The following is a 16,428-nucleotide window of genomic DNA, read 5'->3' on the forward strand; positions in this document are numbered from 1 at the left end:
TACTAGGGGAGACATATGTCCAATGCAAACAAACCCACAGGCGGCCTTGGGGATCCCTGCGTTATTTCATAACCATTCGTAAATACACATGCACACTCACAGTGCGGAATACGGATGCACTGAGGTAATCTCGTGAGTAAACAAGGTGCAGAACCCCACATGGACTCGCCGGGCCACGGTTCCTAGGACCAGGTGAGGTGCAGGTTTCCTAGGCGCGGACATGGAAGACAGGCAGGTACCTGGATGAAAAAGGTGGGCTGCGTGTGCAGCCGACTACCTACGTAGTAGATACCTGTTTATGTATGGCCCAGATGTGGTAGTTCCAGTGGGGCGTTTCTTTCGGAAGTCGCAACGGGACCCACACAACTGTTTTTTTTTTTTTTTCCTTTAGTTTTTTCGTCCCTTTCCCTACCTACCTACCGTTCGTTGCTCTCCTGGGCGAATTAGCTTCATGCAACAGAATTTTTCTTGCGACTTCTCTTCGTTCGCTGTTTCTCCGCGACCACCGCCTTCTCCACCCATCTGAGAGGCTTTCCATTGGTTCGCTGTGGCGTCGGCGATACCTCGCTCATCATCGACCGTGGGGAGCACCAGTGCAAAGTTGTTTCCCACACCTTTCCTCGAGCTTATGGAGTCGCCGACAGGGCGGTACGCTGACCACACACGTTCTCCCTCTCGGCGCCATGCGAGGCCAGGACCGCACGCATGCACGCATGCACGCACATCGGCCCAGGTCAGCTACCTAGATAAGTGCAAACGTGGGTAGCGCTACCTGATATCCGTGGTACCTTATTCTCGTCCGGCTATCAAGGAGCCGTGTCAGCTAAGCAGGTTTGTAGGTAATCCTAATGTAAGTTCTTCTTCATCTGCGCGTACCGTTGACATTGGTGTTTCCGCACCATTGGCCCCGACCCTACCTTAATTCACTTGCATTACCTGATTGCTACGTTCTCTTATTCCCTCGTCTCGAAATGGCTCTTTCGTCTCGCTTCCTTCCCTGGCTTCTCCGAAGCTGTGCCCAGGCGAGCAGGAAGAACGGCTTGCGCGATTTTCAAGCCGCGGCCAGCTGACGATGATAATGACGACACTGCTCTCCCAAAGCCGCCCCCCTAAAGTCGACGACAGGCCAGGTCGGTCGGCAGGCATGGCCCGCCCATCTTTGTTGTCGTTTCGGGGTTCGCCCGTTGGAGCGTCCTGCCGATGCTTCCCTACCCTTCGTAGGTGAAGCACACGAGACTGGGCTTTCTCCCGTCACGGATGGGGTGGGATGGCTGGCGGTCAGCAACGGTTCAAAGTGGCACTTTCTTTGCTCCCAACGGCCATTAACTGCCGCTTTCATGTCAATTGGAATAGTGCCATGCCCATTGGCGCATATGACCGCTTTCACGACGCTTGTCTCGCCCGGCGGCAGTGCGAAGAGCCTTTTTTTCTTCTTCTTCCCTTCCCTCTCGCCAAGCCTCGGAGAAACTCTCAGTAATCATTCTTCATCAGTCATCGCGCACCGCGGATAACGTGCCGTAGGCGTTCCTCGCGGGTGGTGTCGAGTCGCCCACCCAGAAGCATAGGCACGGAAACAGCACGGGGGTACCTGGTGGCGGACAAAAAAGAGTTATGAAAAATTTAAAGTACGTATCTTCCCTGTCGTTTTCTCGACATGGATATTGATCAGATCCACACAGTCTTCGTCGATAGCAGCACGGTCCTCTTCTTCGTCGCAAGTGGATCACAACAAGCTTTTGCTCCTCCAAATCTCTGCTGCCAGTCATGAGCGACGATGGATGCGAGCCGCCTACCATTCGTGATTGAGCTTGGACAGGAATAGCCGTGCAAGCAGGCTTTCGGGAGGGGGGCCTGGCCTGGGAGCAGCTGTCATGATCCCTGCAATGCTGGATTCAATTTGCCAATCGTCTCGTTATCAGGAAACGGCCCTTTCCAAACTCTTCGCATCACCAAGCTCGACTCAACGATGCCCTGTTCCAATTTGACACTGTTTGCCCGCACTGTCAGAGCGCCATTTTCCGAACTCCTTGGCTTCCATGAGGAATAGAAGACAACAGTACCTACCCAAAGAGACACCACCACAAGCGCAGAGGCCAGCTAGCCACTAGAGCTAAGACGAATTGATGCTCACGAGCGGGTCAGATATATGGAGTATTGCCTTTGTTCGACGTGTCCCTCTTAGGGTCATGTCCTTCCTACACGGCAAAGCGACGGTACTCCCACGCGTCTAATGGATTCGGCACCTCGGCCAACTCTCCGTCACGACGCTAAGCCTAACGGGTATCCCATTTCCATGATCCAACCTTCATCCTGCGGGAAGCAAAGCTGAGACACAAAAGAAAGGGAAGGGGGGGCACTACGAATATGCAGTACATACAACCCCCATGGATACCGGCACTCTTGGGAATTCGCATTAGGCTTCTGGAGCAACTAATCCGCGACGACCTGATCTTGTCTCCTTTCGTGCTAGGGCAATCGTCGCACCACTCGTGCCGCTAACATCTCCCGCTGCTTCCACGGCCCTTACACGCCTACTCCGTACCTCTTTGCTCTTTCTACCGACCGGTTTCTACGGATCCTGCGCTTACCCTTAATAGCAGCACCAGGACTGGATAGGAAACACCAACTAAACACTGCTGGATGAGAGACCCTTGGTAAGGAGTTTGGGACTGTCAGCCATTTACGCAATACGCCGGCGCGTGCACAAGCAGCGCCGACGTGGTCCAGGCACGCCTTGTCGCCTTTTCCCCAAGTCTCGAACCACGTCCCCTGCCCACGCCTAGCAAGGAGAAAAGCTAGGCCAGCTTTGCTGCGTATCCGCCCGTATGCTACGGTGTATCGCCCGAGCCGCCTACCGTCTAAACTACCTTACCGTGCCTCTCCACCACAAATCCTCCATCAATGGACGGTTTCGGCGAACGAGAAGGCAAGAGTTTTGGCCTTCTCAGCTCCGCTGTGGATAAGAAAATCAGCGGTGCTGGAGGACCACCTCCATTCACACGGCTCCCAGGGCCCCGGCTAGCTACCGACATCCCTTCCCAATGACCTTTTCCGTGGGGGCCAAGGCTGGACAAAGTCTGGCTGGCCTCGTCGGCGTGCATTACGCTCTCCTTGGATAGCGATGGTCTGGTCCGACCTCGTCTTATCTGGTTCTTTCTCTAAGCCGGGGAAGCTCTCAATTCTTGACGCAGTCCTGGGTTCAACCCTAGTGTACGGGTAGTCTACGGCGAGAAACCCCTTCCCCAAGGCCCTAGCCCTGCCGATGGACATCCACTGTTCACCGCATCTCACATGCATACAGGGTCCCTCGCCCACCTTGTGTATGTATCTATGCCTTTCCACCATCGATGCCTGTTCACTGCCCATTGGCACACGGGCCCTACGGGTCCTCGAAATGACAGAGCTGCTCCGTGCTGAGTAGGTGGGTGGCCGGTTTGATGGATCACAAATCAGACACACGATGGTTCTCTGGGATTTCACTAATCCAATTGCCCCAAGTCCCTCCTCCTCGGGCTCACCTGTCGAGAAAGGCTCTACGCCTCTACGTCATGCTGACTGGGGCTTTTCCTGTTCGATGACCTTTCTCTTACTCAGTCCAGGTGGCCGCTCCGGCCGATCCGTACCTCCCACTGCGCGGGTCGGTTATGAACCAACCTCCGACCATGAGTGGCTAATCGACGCCTCTTTCCCTCGCTTCGCTACCGCTGGAACTAGCCTAAGCTTTCTGGGTATCCCAAGCTGATAATTCGCTATCCCATCTCTCCGTCCGAAGCGCGGCATGTCAAAAGATCGGAGCCGTGTCGGTCAGCGTTCGGTCTCGCCGTTGTGGAGGCGAGGGGTGATCCGTCATGCACAACGTGTCTGGTCTGCTTGGCTATTTTGCCTCGGTCAAACTGAGCCGCTTGACCGTCTATTCGTCTGCGGAATCGGCTGATGCTGAAATCGCTCACCGAGCATGTCGAGCACGGTCTACCCACCATCCCAGTCTATCTGCCTGGCCTTGCCACGGAGCGACGCCCGGGCCCATCTAAAGCCCAGGTGTGGTTTACAATCCTTACGTCTGAACTGGATGACAGACCCGTCCAAAGAACCTGCAGGGAAACCTGGACGGTCGCGGGGGCTTGGAGAAACCTCGCCCTCGCTGGCCAAAGCTAGTGATTGTCCTCGTGAGCTCCCGTGGAGACTCTCGGCACTCGCTCACCGTCTTTGTGCTCGCTTTCGTTAGTAAAGAGGAAACGCTGAGCCATTTCAGAACCTCGCTGTCGGATTGGATGATATGGCATTTCGACCAACTCCGGGTTAGGACCACCTCCGGAGTATCGCCGCACTGCTGCATCTTAGACTCTACACACCACACCATCACGCTTCCCAGGCGCGTCCCCCCCCCCCCCCCCCCCCCACACACAGAGTTCCTCGTTCCCCCGATGTCGTTGCTTCAAATCGCTGCACTGTGCCTCCGCTCCCGCATCCTGTAGAATGCGGGGATTTGACGGCCCTGATTCTCCCGCACTGGCTGCAAGCCCGCCGACCCTTCGAAGCCTCATTCGGCCGCCAGTCGGGCCTGCATGACCTCCCTTCCAATTCAGTCGGCTCTAGTGGGCTTGGAGAAGATCGGGTCCCCGTAACGAGGCACTTCCAGGGTCTTGGCCGTCTAGCAAACGACAGCCCTTGTGCGGATTTTGATATGCGCCTTTTCCCAACCCACGACCGCCTCGTTTGGCTATTGTAAGACAAGGGCATTTCCAAGTATAGATGATCTCTCTCGGCTCACAGGTTCAGCCAGCAAAGTCCCGCTGAGCCGTGAGAAATCATCATCCTGGAGATTGAGCGAGTGAAGGTCCAAAGGAATCTAAGAGGGCTCAGCATTGGCGCACTGATGTTTTTTTGGGGTGGGCAATATTGAACCTCAAAGTCTTGGCCAGCGACTTTCGCCTATGAATGTACCCCCCGCCTCCGGAGAAGAAGGTCTTTGATAATGTCTTCTGTGCTGTAGGCGATCAGCACCGCCACTACTTGGCAGGAATTCGCCTTTTCCAGCTTCACGGTCTTCAGACCGTCGGAATACTGCTTCACAATTGCACATCCCAAGATGCAGGGATCAGGCATAGCAAGGCCTCGGTCCCGTTACGTCTTCAATCGCTCCGGTTGTGCGACCTTAAGGGGGTATACGGTACCTTGGTCTTCAACTCCGATCCGTCTATTAGGCTATCGGGCATGGCTACAAGCGACGGCGGTCTTTTTTTTTTCTTTTTTTTTTTTTTGCGAGCTACTGGCACATATGGAAGCCGGCCCTCCAGGCCGTATCCCATAATGCCCATACTATCGGCTGGACCTAGGGTTGTTTTGCAGCCAGCCGTTCATCTTGATCTTTGTGGGCGCTGAGGTGATCCTACCGGCTCCGGATCCGCCTGGTATGTCAGTGAAGAGCATTGACACAGCTATTCGTCCTCCTAGCAGGGCTGTCTCGTCTTGTTGCGACCTGGCAACCCATGAGAAAGGCAAGCGCTCGGAGGGAAAAGGGTTCAACCGCTCGAGGGAACCCTGTCAAGGCTTAATGGGAAGGGTCATGGCACGGTCGCTATACTCGTTCATTTGCATCATGTATGTATTCCGTCTGCGGTCACGAACCCTGGTATCTTCGGACATTAACCTGTGGGTGAGATGGAGACTCTGCACAATCATATTTGTTTACCATACATACATCCCCCCATGACCAAAAGGGGGGAGGGGACCACCGGGCGCCCAGAGAGAGTTGATTTTCGATTTGGCCTAACGAGGTGAAGTCGATCATGAGTCGGCCGATGTGCCGCTTCATCTCGTCCGATTGAAATTGCTCAATGCGTGCCGCCTCCACGACAGACGTCATCCGAAGTCGTGGGGCAGCCCCCCTAGGCCCGAGAGTGTACTCGCGCAACATACATAGTCAACGGCGAATAGCTGCGCTGGGATAGCATCGTACTCGAGGGGTTCGGCGTAGCTGCAGCTGCAGCTGCGAGCCGAGACATGTCGAAACGTTCCGGAAGAAGGAATGGAATGTTACTAGACTAGACCGGCTGCGCTTCAACGTGCGTACTGAGTCGACGGCCAATGTTGATCCGACTTATCGTGGTCGGCGCGACTCAAGACAACGCAACATCACCAGCCATGTTATTTGCCGATGGAACGTCAAGACCCATGGCCGCATGGCAACGAGGCGGCTGACGGACGGCGACTTGCAGGGCCGGATGCGTGCCACACGGCACAGCTCGAGTACAGCACGTTGGGGTTGCAGATGGGCGAGGGCCTGAAACAAAGCAATGAAGCCAAAAGCCAACGTCTTAGTCGGCCGTCGACAAGTCGTTCCGATGGCCGGCTAGATGGCATGCCCAACCTTGGGATCCCGAGGAACAGTAGAAGCACATGCGCAGGGCAGGGCAGGCAGGCCCCCCAAATCACGGGGGAAAGCTGGTGACATTCCACACGGCACTTGATCAAGCGGTGAGGGTTCGCGTCGACCCCAGCCCAACTCCCCCCCCCCTGTGAGTCGCGACGGCGTTGCGTGGAGTTGCCGTTGGCTAACGATTAATTACGGGCCGTTTTTCTGTTGTGGTCTGTGTCCGTGGTCTCTTTTTTCTTTGCTCGGTGGAACCATGAGACGCTGGCCGACGCCCCGTTTCTGAGAGAACCCCAGAGAAACTGGAGGAGGGACGAGTCAGTGGGCTCTTATGTCGGGGAATACTGCTGCGTAGACCTGGTTCCTTGGGGGAGGGGGGCCTGACTCCCGTGTCGAGGCCCCCATCGTGAGGGCATTAGGCCGGACAGACTCCGTTGATCAGCCGGAATGGTTCAGTCGGATTCCATGGAGGATAGAGGGCGGTGATGATTGGTGCCATGCACCAGGGCGTTCAATGGCCGACACGGAGCCGAGCCATGCTTTTGCACTGTCTGGCCAGATGGATCTGGCGTTAAGATTGGCGTCTCCATAGTTCCGAGTCGAGCCGCGGCAAATCCTGTACATTTTTTGGCATGCATTATGGGCGAAGCAGGAAGGGATGGAAAAACCGTACGAGCTCTCCATCAAACCGGTTGCTTTTTCTCCACCACGGTCCAACGATGCAGCTAGCACGCCAGCGGACCTACAGGAGTCCAAGGAGCTGCTGCACCGTCCGTACCGCACCCACCCACCTGCCCACATACCCGCCCGGCCGTTCGCTGGTACGTGATGGCACGCATCCGCCTTTGCTCCCCGGGGCTTCTAGAAGCAATAGTGGAAGCGGATTGCGGTGGCGACAGAGAGGGATGGCCGCTACAGCCACCAATTGCCATCAGCTAACGAGACCAAGTTCGTAGAGGTCCGATACGATGCTGCATGTGCCTTTGCGTCGCCAAGTAACAGTGGGGGGTGAGAGCCAGCTGCTGTGATTGTTGAGTAGGTATCATCATGCAGGTGACCAACCATTAGAGATCGGTATCATTCTCGGACGGAACGCTGTTTCCTAGATGCAACCTCCTTTGGAAGGGCGTTCAGGGGTGAAAGGGGGGGGGGGGCGTGGCTTTTCGGTCCATAATGGAAGCATGCGTTGCGTGTTGTTGTTTCTCGGTTATGATTTTAACTTTACTATAATTTACAAGCGTGTTTGGACTGTTGTCTTGGCTCTCCATGGCAACAGCAGAAAAACAGGTCCTCTGTGGCATTCACCTACCTCTCCTGGGTCTAGCGGCTACGACTTCGTCGCAGCGACGGGGTCAATTCACGACGGCGTGTCACTCTTTTCCATCTTTCAACTCCCTATCTCCCTCTTCTCTCTCTCTCTCTCTCTCTCTCTCTCTCTCTCTCTCTTTTCTTGTCCGATACCTCTCCCTGCATTTACGTTACGTACGGTACGAATTGGCGAAGCCGACTCTCAATGTCTTGCAAGCAACTCGTACGTGGGCCAGGCCAAGCCCAGCACCAGCACCAGCACCAGCAGCCTTGGCACAATTGGCAAGTGCCCGTCGAGATCCGACACCGTGGGAGAAGCGAACCTAGACAGCCTTTCGCCCAAGGAAAAACCCCTTGTGTGAGTGTGTGTGTGGTGGTAGTGCCTGGTGGTAGTGGTGCGAACAGAGAAAGAAAGAGCATGAAACATCAGTCCCCAGGCTCATCGACGTTGATCGACCCCCCTCCCCACGTTTTGTTTGTTTCCCTTCTCTTTTCTTGTTTCTCGTTTCGCCCTGCGCCGACGGCGGAAAAATACGGGGAGGGGGGTGGTGGTGGTGGTGGTGGTGGTGGTGGTGGTGGTGCACAGCCGGCCCGTTCGTCTCGTCTTGTTTCTCGTCTCTCTCTTTCCTGGCTTGTACGCTGTCTGGGCCAATTTTTCCCCGCCCGCGCGGTCGGTGGGATTTCTAGCTTGCTTGACGTGAACCCGTTTGATCCTCCCTCCCGTCATTCATGCGTTTCCATTTACCGCTTTATGCCGACGTGTTTCGAGTTTCACTGATAGTGCGGGGGGGGGGGGGGGGGGGGGGGGATGCCATTCAAACACACATATACACGCGTATTCGCGCAAGTCTCTTGCTGGTATAGCAGGACGACACACACGTACACAGTGCTTTCTCAACATAACGCGGGAAAAGAGTGAGGGAACGGTGACGAGAGGTGGTGTTTGCGCCGATGCTACGGAGAAGCCTGTGCTTCTAATTCTCTTCGCCCCCTTGTGACTTTGATGATTTCTCACAAAAGATTTCTTGGCGCGAGGAAAAGCAGTTTCTCGAATTGTTCTACTCCTCTTCCAACGTGGCTTGTTCTCACACGGGCATAAGGGGCGGTGGGTGTGGTCGTCGGAAATATCCGATCAAGGTCATGGTCGGTTGGGCCGCCGAGCACGCACATGTCCAATTGTAAGGGCTGGAAGTGAGCAAGTGCAGACTTCCAAGCTGTGCGGCCTCCCTCCCCCTTTGTTTTTGTTTTTTACTTTTATTTTTCCATTCATCTTGGCCTTTCCTGTGGCCTGGAACTCTGCATCAGATGGCATAGCCAATGTGGACGTGGGCCATCGGGCCTGCGTCTGCTTTACAACGTGTGCGATGGGAAAGTTTGCGGGGCTGGGCGAAGAACTTGTTCGGATGTCTTGGGCAGCGAGCGCATTCGCTGAGTGATGAGGCGTCACCCATCTCTCCTCTTCTTTTTCTTTTCCTCTTTCGTCCGATGTTGCGGCATGTCTGTAGTTCAACGTATGTCCTTGTTGGAAGGCCGGCTTTGCGGGGTTCGGAAGAGGGGGGGCGACGTGGTCTCCATCCTGCCGTGCCCCCTCGGTTTGCGATGACGAAGGCTTGGATGGGGAGGCGCAGGCGGCTCTGTTTTTGACTTTGAGGCTTTGGAAGGCAGGCTGGATGAGGGGTTGAGTGAGTCGGTCTTGGCTGGGGCTCGAGAGAAGGCTGCGGGAGGGCTTCGCCTTGTGAGACGTGGCCATTGCAGGGCTTGGGCCATGACTGAGATTACGGCATACGCGGCAAGGTGACCGTTATGCAATGTTATCTTGTGTATTTTTGGGCTGTGGTCCCGGAGAGTTTCGTGGATCACCAACAGAAGGAGTAGGGGGCTGAGTTGTTGACGATGTTATGAGTAGGTGTCTTCAGCAACCTGGATGACGTAGGTCTGTTGGCCTTGGCGGGCTCGTCCGTTTGAGGCTCTTGGTTTGGGCTTAGCTGAAGAGAGACTGAGTTGTGTCGCGTTTGCTTTCCACGGGGCCTCCGTCCCTAGGGATGGTTGCCAGTGTTGCCGTCAAGGCATCGCAATATCCGGATGCTGGAGGTTCTCGCAAGCAATGTCCATACGCAAATGACGTCTTTCAGAGACCAGTCCTTTCTTGTGCGGTGTCAGAGGTTCGCTCTCGGGGTAGAAAGCCCACGCAAACGTTTGGGACGGTCAAAGACCGTCTCTCAACATCAAGTCACGTTGGCGGACGTTGGCGAAAGTCCGCCGTGGAGATACTTCAGTTTGTGACTCGCTAATCTCTCGATTGGCCACGATGAAGTGATTGTGTCTTGAGAAGAAAGATCAGTGCGCTCTATTGGAACAGTCGACGTTCTACAAGCTGGCCAATATGGGATATTTGCTATGATGCCACTGTTATGAGATGTATATGTATAGGAGGAGGCTGCAGTACGCTGTTTACTCCGTTGACTTGTTCACGGCCGATCCAAAGCAGGCCTCGCGAGTTTGCCATGCGCAATAGGTGTGGTGTCGAAAGTGCAAAGCCGAATACTATAGTAGTGGGAGCCCTCACTCCAGAGAAGCAGGAACACAATGCGCTCTTTCGTGGGCTTGGCAATGGTCTCCTTAACGGGCAAATACAATGAGGGGGTGTCGCTCGCGCAGCGTGAGGATCCGCTTCCGGCTCAGCGACGGAATGCCGAGTGCGGCGGTTGACGTATGGCAGACGCCGTGGTTCATCATGATGTGCCGGCCAGTGGTGAAGGGAGAGCTTGGAGGCACACATTGTTCAATAGTTAACTTGGTTTGCTCGTCAGCACTCATTGTCGTGCTAGTGAATACGTGGACTGCTATCGGCGACGAATGGGTCTTGGTCTCCAACTGATCTGTTATTGGGGTTGACAGCTCTGGAAGGCATCATAAGATCACCGAGTCTGGTATCAGACGCTGGCTCCGAGATGCCTGTGGCGCCAAGGACTATGCCAGGACATAAGATCAACGCCGGAATCAAGGGCTCCTGTATCTTTCAAGTCTTGAAGCATCGATTACGCTCCTTATGTGAATTTGAAGGCTCTGTATATCTAGTCACCAAGTCTCGGTGGCAAATGTGCAATGAGATTGACATCGGAAATGATGTAGAAACTATGCAAGCTGTCAGAGGTTAAGGTAGGTATTACGAGAACCCCTTGTCGCTAAAGTAGCTACACGACTGAGTTTTCGGATTGAGAACTCGCCGTTAATCTTTGCCTACGGATGCGGTCTAGTTATTTCTCTCACTGTGGGAGGCCGGTGCCGTATGGCATACGTCTGCTATGGCGTTCAATAGGTCTATAGAGTATCAGTTGCCTCCGCGTATCTGGCATCGTGACGAGCGCTCTGTCCGGCAGTCCCTGTCAAGCTCTTCTCGCTTCATATAAACCATTCTGCCGCCTCTGGGTGATATTTTCGCTGCAATGCTTTCCGAGGACAACGGGCATGCGAGAAGAGTCACTCACTGGCTACATTACGAACAGGAGTGGATGGGCAGTAGCCATGATCACGCAGCAGGGGACCGAACGATTGCATTTCACGTGTGATTATTTCCTATTTTTCCATGCTGCATGCATCTCTCTCCGGAATAAGTCTCATTCTAGAGCTGTAAATTCCACGATGTACTCAGGTTTCTGCTCGACGAGGAGGTCAACGATCCTTCCTGTGAAGACGGTCTTCCTGTACAACTGCTTGCTTGACACGTGAAAATATGGCAGGATTAGGAAATAAAAGAAAATAAAAAAGAAAAGAAAGCTCTCGAGGTTCTCGGAATCAGACCAGAGGCTCATCGAGTTTTGGCCAAGTGAGCTCAGAACACACGATGAAGCCGTACAGGTAGCGAAGCCTCATGTCGTTTGAGACTTTGACAAGTCCGACTATTGAAGTTAATTGTGGTATAAACTGTTTTCGATCAGAAAAACACATGTGTTCAAGCCAATTCTACTTGTGACGAAGCCGCTATATCTCGGTTTTTTGTCATCACTTACATGTACTTGTTGGATATCGTGACAAACTTTCCACCTCAACAGAACCTCCCTACCTCTGTGGTTCTCCGCTGTCGGCACCGGTTTGCCTCGAGCCACCCTGACGGTGAGATACTCAGAGCTTGCCGTGTTATTCAAGCCGATTTCAAATCCAGCCGAATCGCTTAGTAACAATGACAGCCATCTCTCCTGCCTCCACCATTTGAATCCATCGTTGGCTAGAACGACGGTGGTCTCATTGGGTCTACGCATCACCGATGCTTCACATCCAGCCATGAGATGTGCACTGCAAACATTAATACCTGTGCAGTTGGCCACGAGGCTCGAGAATCACGTATGATTTTAACTTTCTGCCAGCTCAGTGGCGAGCCTGATCCACAGACAGACTAGTGATGGCATCGTGCATTGAAACAACGATGGAGCAAGATGTGCCTATTACTCCGTTCCCAGACATCTTCAGGGGACATGCAGGTCTATATCTATCGCCCTTTCCGCTTGATTATCTCGTTATTATTACCCTTCTGTCCATCACAGCACATTAAAACCCACAGTTCCAATTCCAAGCTTCGAGTCTTACCTTGCCCTCACCACTCCTTTTCCAAACAGTCGGCGCCCATTCATTCTCTCGCCTTACACTCATACAGTCTTTCTATTCCTGCCTCGAGCTCTGCCATCAACAATGAAGTTCCACCTCACCGCCCTCCTCATTGTGGCCGTCAGCGTCCTCACCTCGGCGAAACCCCACAAGGCGCCCCTTCTCGGCCCCTCGGGCCCCCCGCTTGGCAGCACCGCCCGCTGCTCGCTTGAACGCTGGCCTGCCGCGGGCCCGATTACTGTCACCAACAGCTACATCGTCCACGCCGTCGTCGACGAGAACGTCGCCCGCATTTGCTCCCGCCTCTGGCACAATCTCAGCCGCTTCGCCTCGTGCGGCGCCATCACGAAGCCGTGGTGCGATGACCACAGCCGAGACGACAGGGTGAAGGTCCTCAACTGGGGCTTCACACTCACGTCGCTTTGCGACGAGGGCGCCATCTCATCGGCCTGGTTCGAGGCGACCAGGAATCGGTACGGCAAGATCAAATGCTGAGTGTGCTCGACCCCGCTTGGCTTGATTGGACAGGTGTTTGCTCTGGTGTCGTGGCAGACCATTGTTGGTTCCCACGGTGTTTTTCTGCATCGTCTGATACGGACAGGAGGACATGTTGTCATGTTAATGTAGGGGATGGGTCCGTCAGTGCTTGGACTACATTGGGGATACGTGGTTCTTTGGGCAAGGCAATCTACCAAAGGCCCCTTGAGAGTGTTGTAGAGATTCCTACCCCAATACTGTGTGCGTTTTCTCTTCATATATCGCCAGTTATACTAATTGTTTACTATTCGTCCTCATTGAAGGGCCCAGCAGTTTAACAATCGTCAGCATTGATCGCGATTGCCCAGAACACACAGTTTTGTTGTCGTAACGGGTGCCTGAACTGTATTACAGGGGAAGAATATATTGTCTATAGTGCTAGAGAATTGGTGACGGGGGAGGGCAATCGCAACAGGCGGTTTGCATAACTACATTCAATCCTCATCTGCTATGCCGAGACCTAGGATTACCGGAAGCTATAAAGAAATGCCCTTGAAAAACACGTGAAACGCAGCCTGCCATGGATCATAGGGCTAGCAATGCAAACTGCCGATACTGCCCCCCAAATATCTCTAGGTGAAGTCCTGGTCTGCTCCAGCAACAGGAAGGCAGGCCCACAGAAGCATATGGGAAATGTCCTCGAACCGCGTTGCAATTTATCCTTCCAGCGAGACTCAGTACAGACTAGCCAAGGCTCGAAACCGAACCTTTTCCCGCTGGTTGTTGGAAAAAGAAGAAACTCCCGATAACCCGAATAAACCACTGGTCTTGAGGTTGTGCTACCGGCTGTCAGGTATATCGACGATGTAGTGTGTGGCTAGCTTGAGGTGATCATTTATGATGTTTTCCGAGTGCATCTAGGCTTGCCCCTGCTCAGTTACTCTGCAGCGTGGGTGGGGGGTACGTCCATCCATGAGTGCCGCTCACAGTACCTAGGTCTGGTCAGGCGTTCTGGAAGATGCTAATACAGCATTGTATGTAGTGCGTTCAGCGAAGAACGTGGCAAGATCAGGGTTGAAATATTTTGGCGGAACTTCTAGGGTGAGGATCGAGTATGTTGCCTGATCGATCATGATCTCAAGGTCGATATCTGTATCGCTCGGCAGGATAGATGCAATGCCCTCGAATCCCCCTTACATTTGCCCCTGGTGCCAGTACATTTGGGGACACAACTCCATTTAGTTCGAGTGAGTATCCGGGATACAGGACACAGGAGAAACGCAAGTACAAAAGAAAACCGCACCAAAAATCAGAAAGAGAACTTGGAAGACACGATGCAAAAGACAATGCGGAGACGCCGGAATGCTGCGAGGGTGATCCCGATGTGTCGTGCGTCGATGGCGATCACGATGTCAGTCCAACAGCCGACCACTCCGTCGTCCCTTGGCTGGAAGACTAGAAGAAGCATCGGGACGTTCATAGGCAGTGCCTTCGCAAAGACGCCAGATGGCAGCTCAAATCTCACGTACTAGCACAGCCTTGAGGAGGGGATGAGCGGAGCAGCTTCACAATCGAACTATCTAAAAAAAGAAGAGAGATAGAGAAAAGGGAAAAAAAGGGAGCTCTGCCGAAAAAGGCCCCTAGTTTATAACTCCTACACAGTGTCCATGAATCTGCCGCCGATGCAAATATACCTAGTTCCACATATGATAAGCAACCGTTGTCAGACCTAGCCGCAGCGGATCACGGGCCCGGACCGAAGGTATGTTTCATCGATGACGGAGCGCAGCTGCCTGGCCCTGGTCCTGGTCCTGGTCCTGGTACTAGTCCTGGTCCTAGTCAGTCTTGTTGAAGCTACTGTGGTGCTTGGCCGGTCCGAGAGCCGCTTGCTCGGCCTCGACCGGACATGTGACCGGGCAAGCTCAACCGGACGCCGTCGAGGCATCAGTAGCAACTCATTGCACAATCATACGGCAGTAATTAGCCACCGTCAACGGCTACTGGAATTGGATCCATGAATTGTTGGTCTAAAATTCCAAGGGCGCGAGGTGTTCCCGCAGCGGCACATTTCTAAAGATAAAACACGAAATCAAGAACGGATACAGACGTGGGGCCCCGGGATTTCACTCGCGCGGGATTATGGCGGGGGGACTATCCGCGATATCAATGGAGCTGTAGCAGCTTCCCCACACTGTTGCTAACCGTTAAATGCTCACCCCAACAACCTTTCCAGGCATGGGTCTCGAATCCCCGTTGCAACGCCGTGACCTTAGTGCTTGGCCGTGACCTTGTCGCCGGTGATCTTCTCGACGTAAGTCTTCGCCCTATAGTTTCGCCCTAATTAGCATTGTTCGTGTCGATAGGCAGTAAGTCGCGGAGTAACTCACATATCACCCAAAGCAACCATGCAAACCGTCTGCCAAACGCCAAGACCGATACGGGGGGCCACACCACGGTAAAGGCCGGAGATACCGTTGTTAGCGTAAATGTAGCGGAAAGTGTTACCGACCGTCATCTTCTTGGGACGGTTGGGATCCTCCTTCTTAGACTGCATCTCAACACGGATGACCTCGATGGGCTGGTTCCAGGCGGACAGACCACCACCGATACTGGACGCAAGGATCTTCTCCCAGGCACCGAGCTTCTCGCCGTTCTTCTTGCCGGTCAAGTCGCGGATACTCTGCTCAGCCAGACGGGAGAGGCCGAAACGGGAACCCCAGTTGGTCATCTGACGGATGGCAACAGCGTTGACACCCTTGTTGATGCCCTTGATGCCCTCCTTGCGGTAGATGTCCATGAATGTGGCGAAGGTGCTGGGGGGCTTGACGCCCGAGGCAGCCATCTTGTGCTTGGTGATTTCGACCGTCTTCATGCAAGTGCAGAAACCCATGGTGGCATAAGCCTGGGCGACACCACCCGTGATACCACCGATGATACCACCACCGAACTGGGAAGCACCAGCATTGCGGGCGTAGAACTCGGCTTCGGAGGCAACGAACAGCAGGACGGCGCCCTTGGTGGAAGCTTCAATCCAGGCCCAGGGAATAAGACCCTGGTAGACTGTGGGAAGAAGAGTGTCAGTCAATCTCGATCGCGATGTGACTATTCCGGACGGATCACTCGTCTGCGTGATATACTATCGAGATGGCGTCGATTCGCAGCACGCAGCATTGATTGAAGGCGGTTCCGGGAATCCAAGCAGACACAGGCACGTAGATAGATGGGAGTCATCTGGGAGGTTACTCACAGCCAAGGACACCTCCACGTCCCCAAATTCGGCCCAGGGCAGAGCCAAAGCCGTCGCCACGGTTGGCGGCCATGGTGGTCTTGATGACCTCGAGCGGCTGACCAAGGGTGGTGACCTCGAACATGTTGAGACCGGCGCCCAAGAGCAGGTTGGAGAACTTGACGGGCTTCTTCTCCAGCTTCTGGGGCTCCCCGATGGGGGCGGGCATAGTGGCGACGGCAACCATGGCTTTCTGCTACTTGTTGATGACGGAAGAGGGCCCTGACCAAGGGAAGAGGGTGCTTCTTCGCGGGGGGATGTAAAGTGTAGTTGGAGTTTATGGGGTACGGGCTAGGCCGACGGAGGGGGCTTGGGAATGGAGCCGGGAGAGCTCAAGAATGGGGAATGTGCGGTAGGTTACGGAATGAAGGCTGGTGACCTC

General features: G+C 54.2%; 4 protein-coding genes across 4 annotated transcripts; 1 reads left to right on the plus strand and 3 right to left on the minus strand.

Moving 5' to 3' along the window:
- Positions 1-7,780: 7,780 nt before the first annotated feature.
- Positions 7,781-8,246, minus strand: LY79DRAFT_540406 (uncharacterized protein; the record flags this gene model as incomplete). The annotated part of the gene is made up of 1 exon (XM_060556863.1): positions 7,781-8,246. A coding segment is annotated over exon 1 (250 nt), but the record flags the coding sequence as incomplete, so codon positions are not given.
- A 380-nt stretch (positions 8,247-8,626) lies between these two features.
- LY79DRAFT_349459 (uncharacterized protein) lies at positions 8,627-9,577 on the minus strand. The gene has a single exon (XM_060552638.1). It carries the CDS (start codon positions 9,429-9,431, stop codon positions 8,820-8,822), a length of 612 nt encoding a protein of 203 aa, XP_060418363.1. The 5' UTR covers positions 9,432-9,577; the 3' UTR covers positions 8,627-8,819.
- A 2,589-nt stretch (positions 9,578-12,166) lies between these two features.
- On the plus strand, positions 12,167-13,221 carry LY79DRAFT_349626 (uncharacterized protein). Its single transcript, XM_060552639.1, has 2 exons — positions 12,167-12,778; positions 13,084-13,221. Exon 1 carries the CDS (start codon positions 12,368-12,370, stop codon positions 12,776-12,778), a length of 411 nt encoding a protein of 136 aa, XP_060418364.1. The 5' UTR covers positions 12,167-12,367; the 3' UTR covers positions 13,084-13,221.
- A 1,808-nt stretch (positions 13,222-15,029) lies between these two features.
- LY79DRAFT_507338 (mitochondrial carrier domain-containing protein) lies at positions 15,030-16,233 on the minus strand (the record flags this gene model as incomplete). Its single annotated transcript, XM_060553821.1, has 3 exons — positions 15,030-15,084; positions 15,148-15,820; positions 16,008-16,233. 3 exons carry the CDS (start codon positions 16,231-16,233, stop codon positions 15,030-15,032), a joined length of 954 nt encoding a protein of 317 aa, XP_060418365.1.
- Between the last annotated feature and the right edge of the window lie 195 nt (positions 16,234-16,428).

This window comes from Colletotrichum navitas (assembly GCF_030913465.1).
Source record: "Colletotrichum navitas strain CBS 125086 chromosome Unknown LY79scaffold_7, whole genome shotgun sequence".
Classification (NCBI taxonomy): domain Eukaryota; kingdom Fungi; phylum Ascomycota; class Sordariomycetes; order Glomerellales; family Glomerellaceae; genus Colletotrichum; species Colletotrichum navitas.

Bases quoted from the DNA above. Each gene is read 5' to 3' on its own strand.
- LY79DRAFT_349459 (XM_060552638.1), bottom strand. From the start codon at position 9,431: ATGGCCACGTCTCACAAGGCGAAGCCCTCCCGCAGCCTTCTCTCGAGC.
- LY79DRAFT_349626 (XM_060552639.1), top strand. From the start codon at position 12,368: ATGAAGTTCCACCTCACCGCCCTCCTCATTGTGGCCGTCAGCGTCCTC.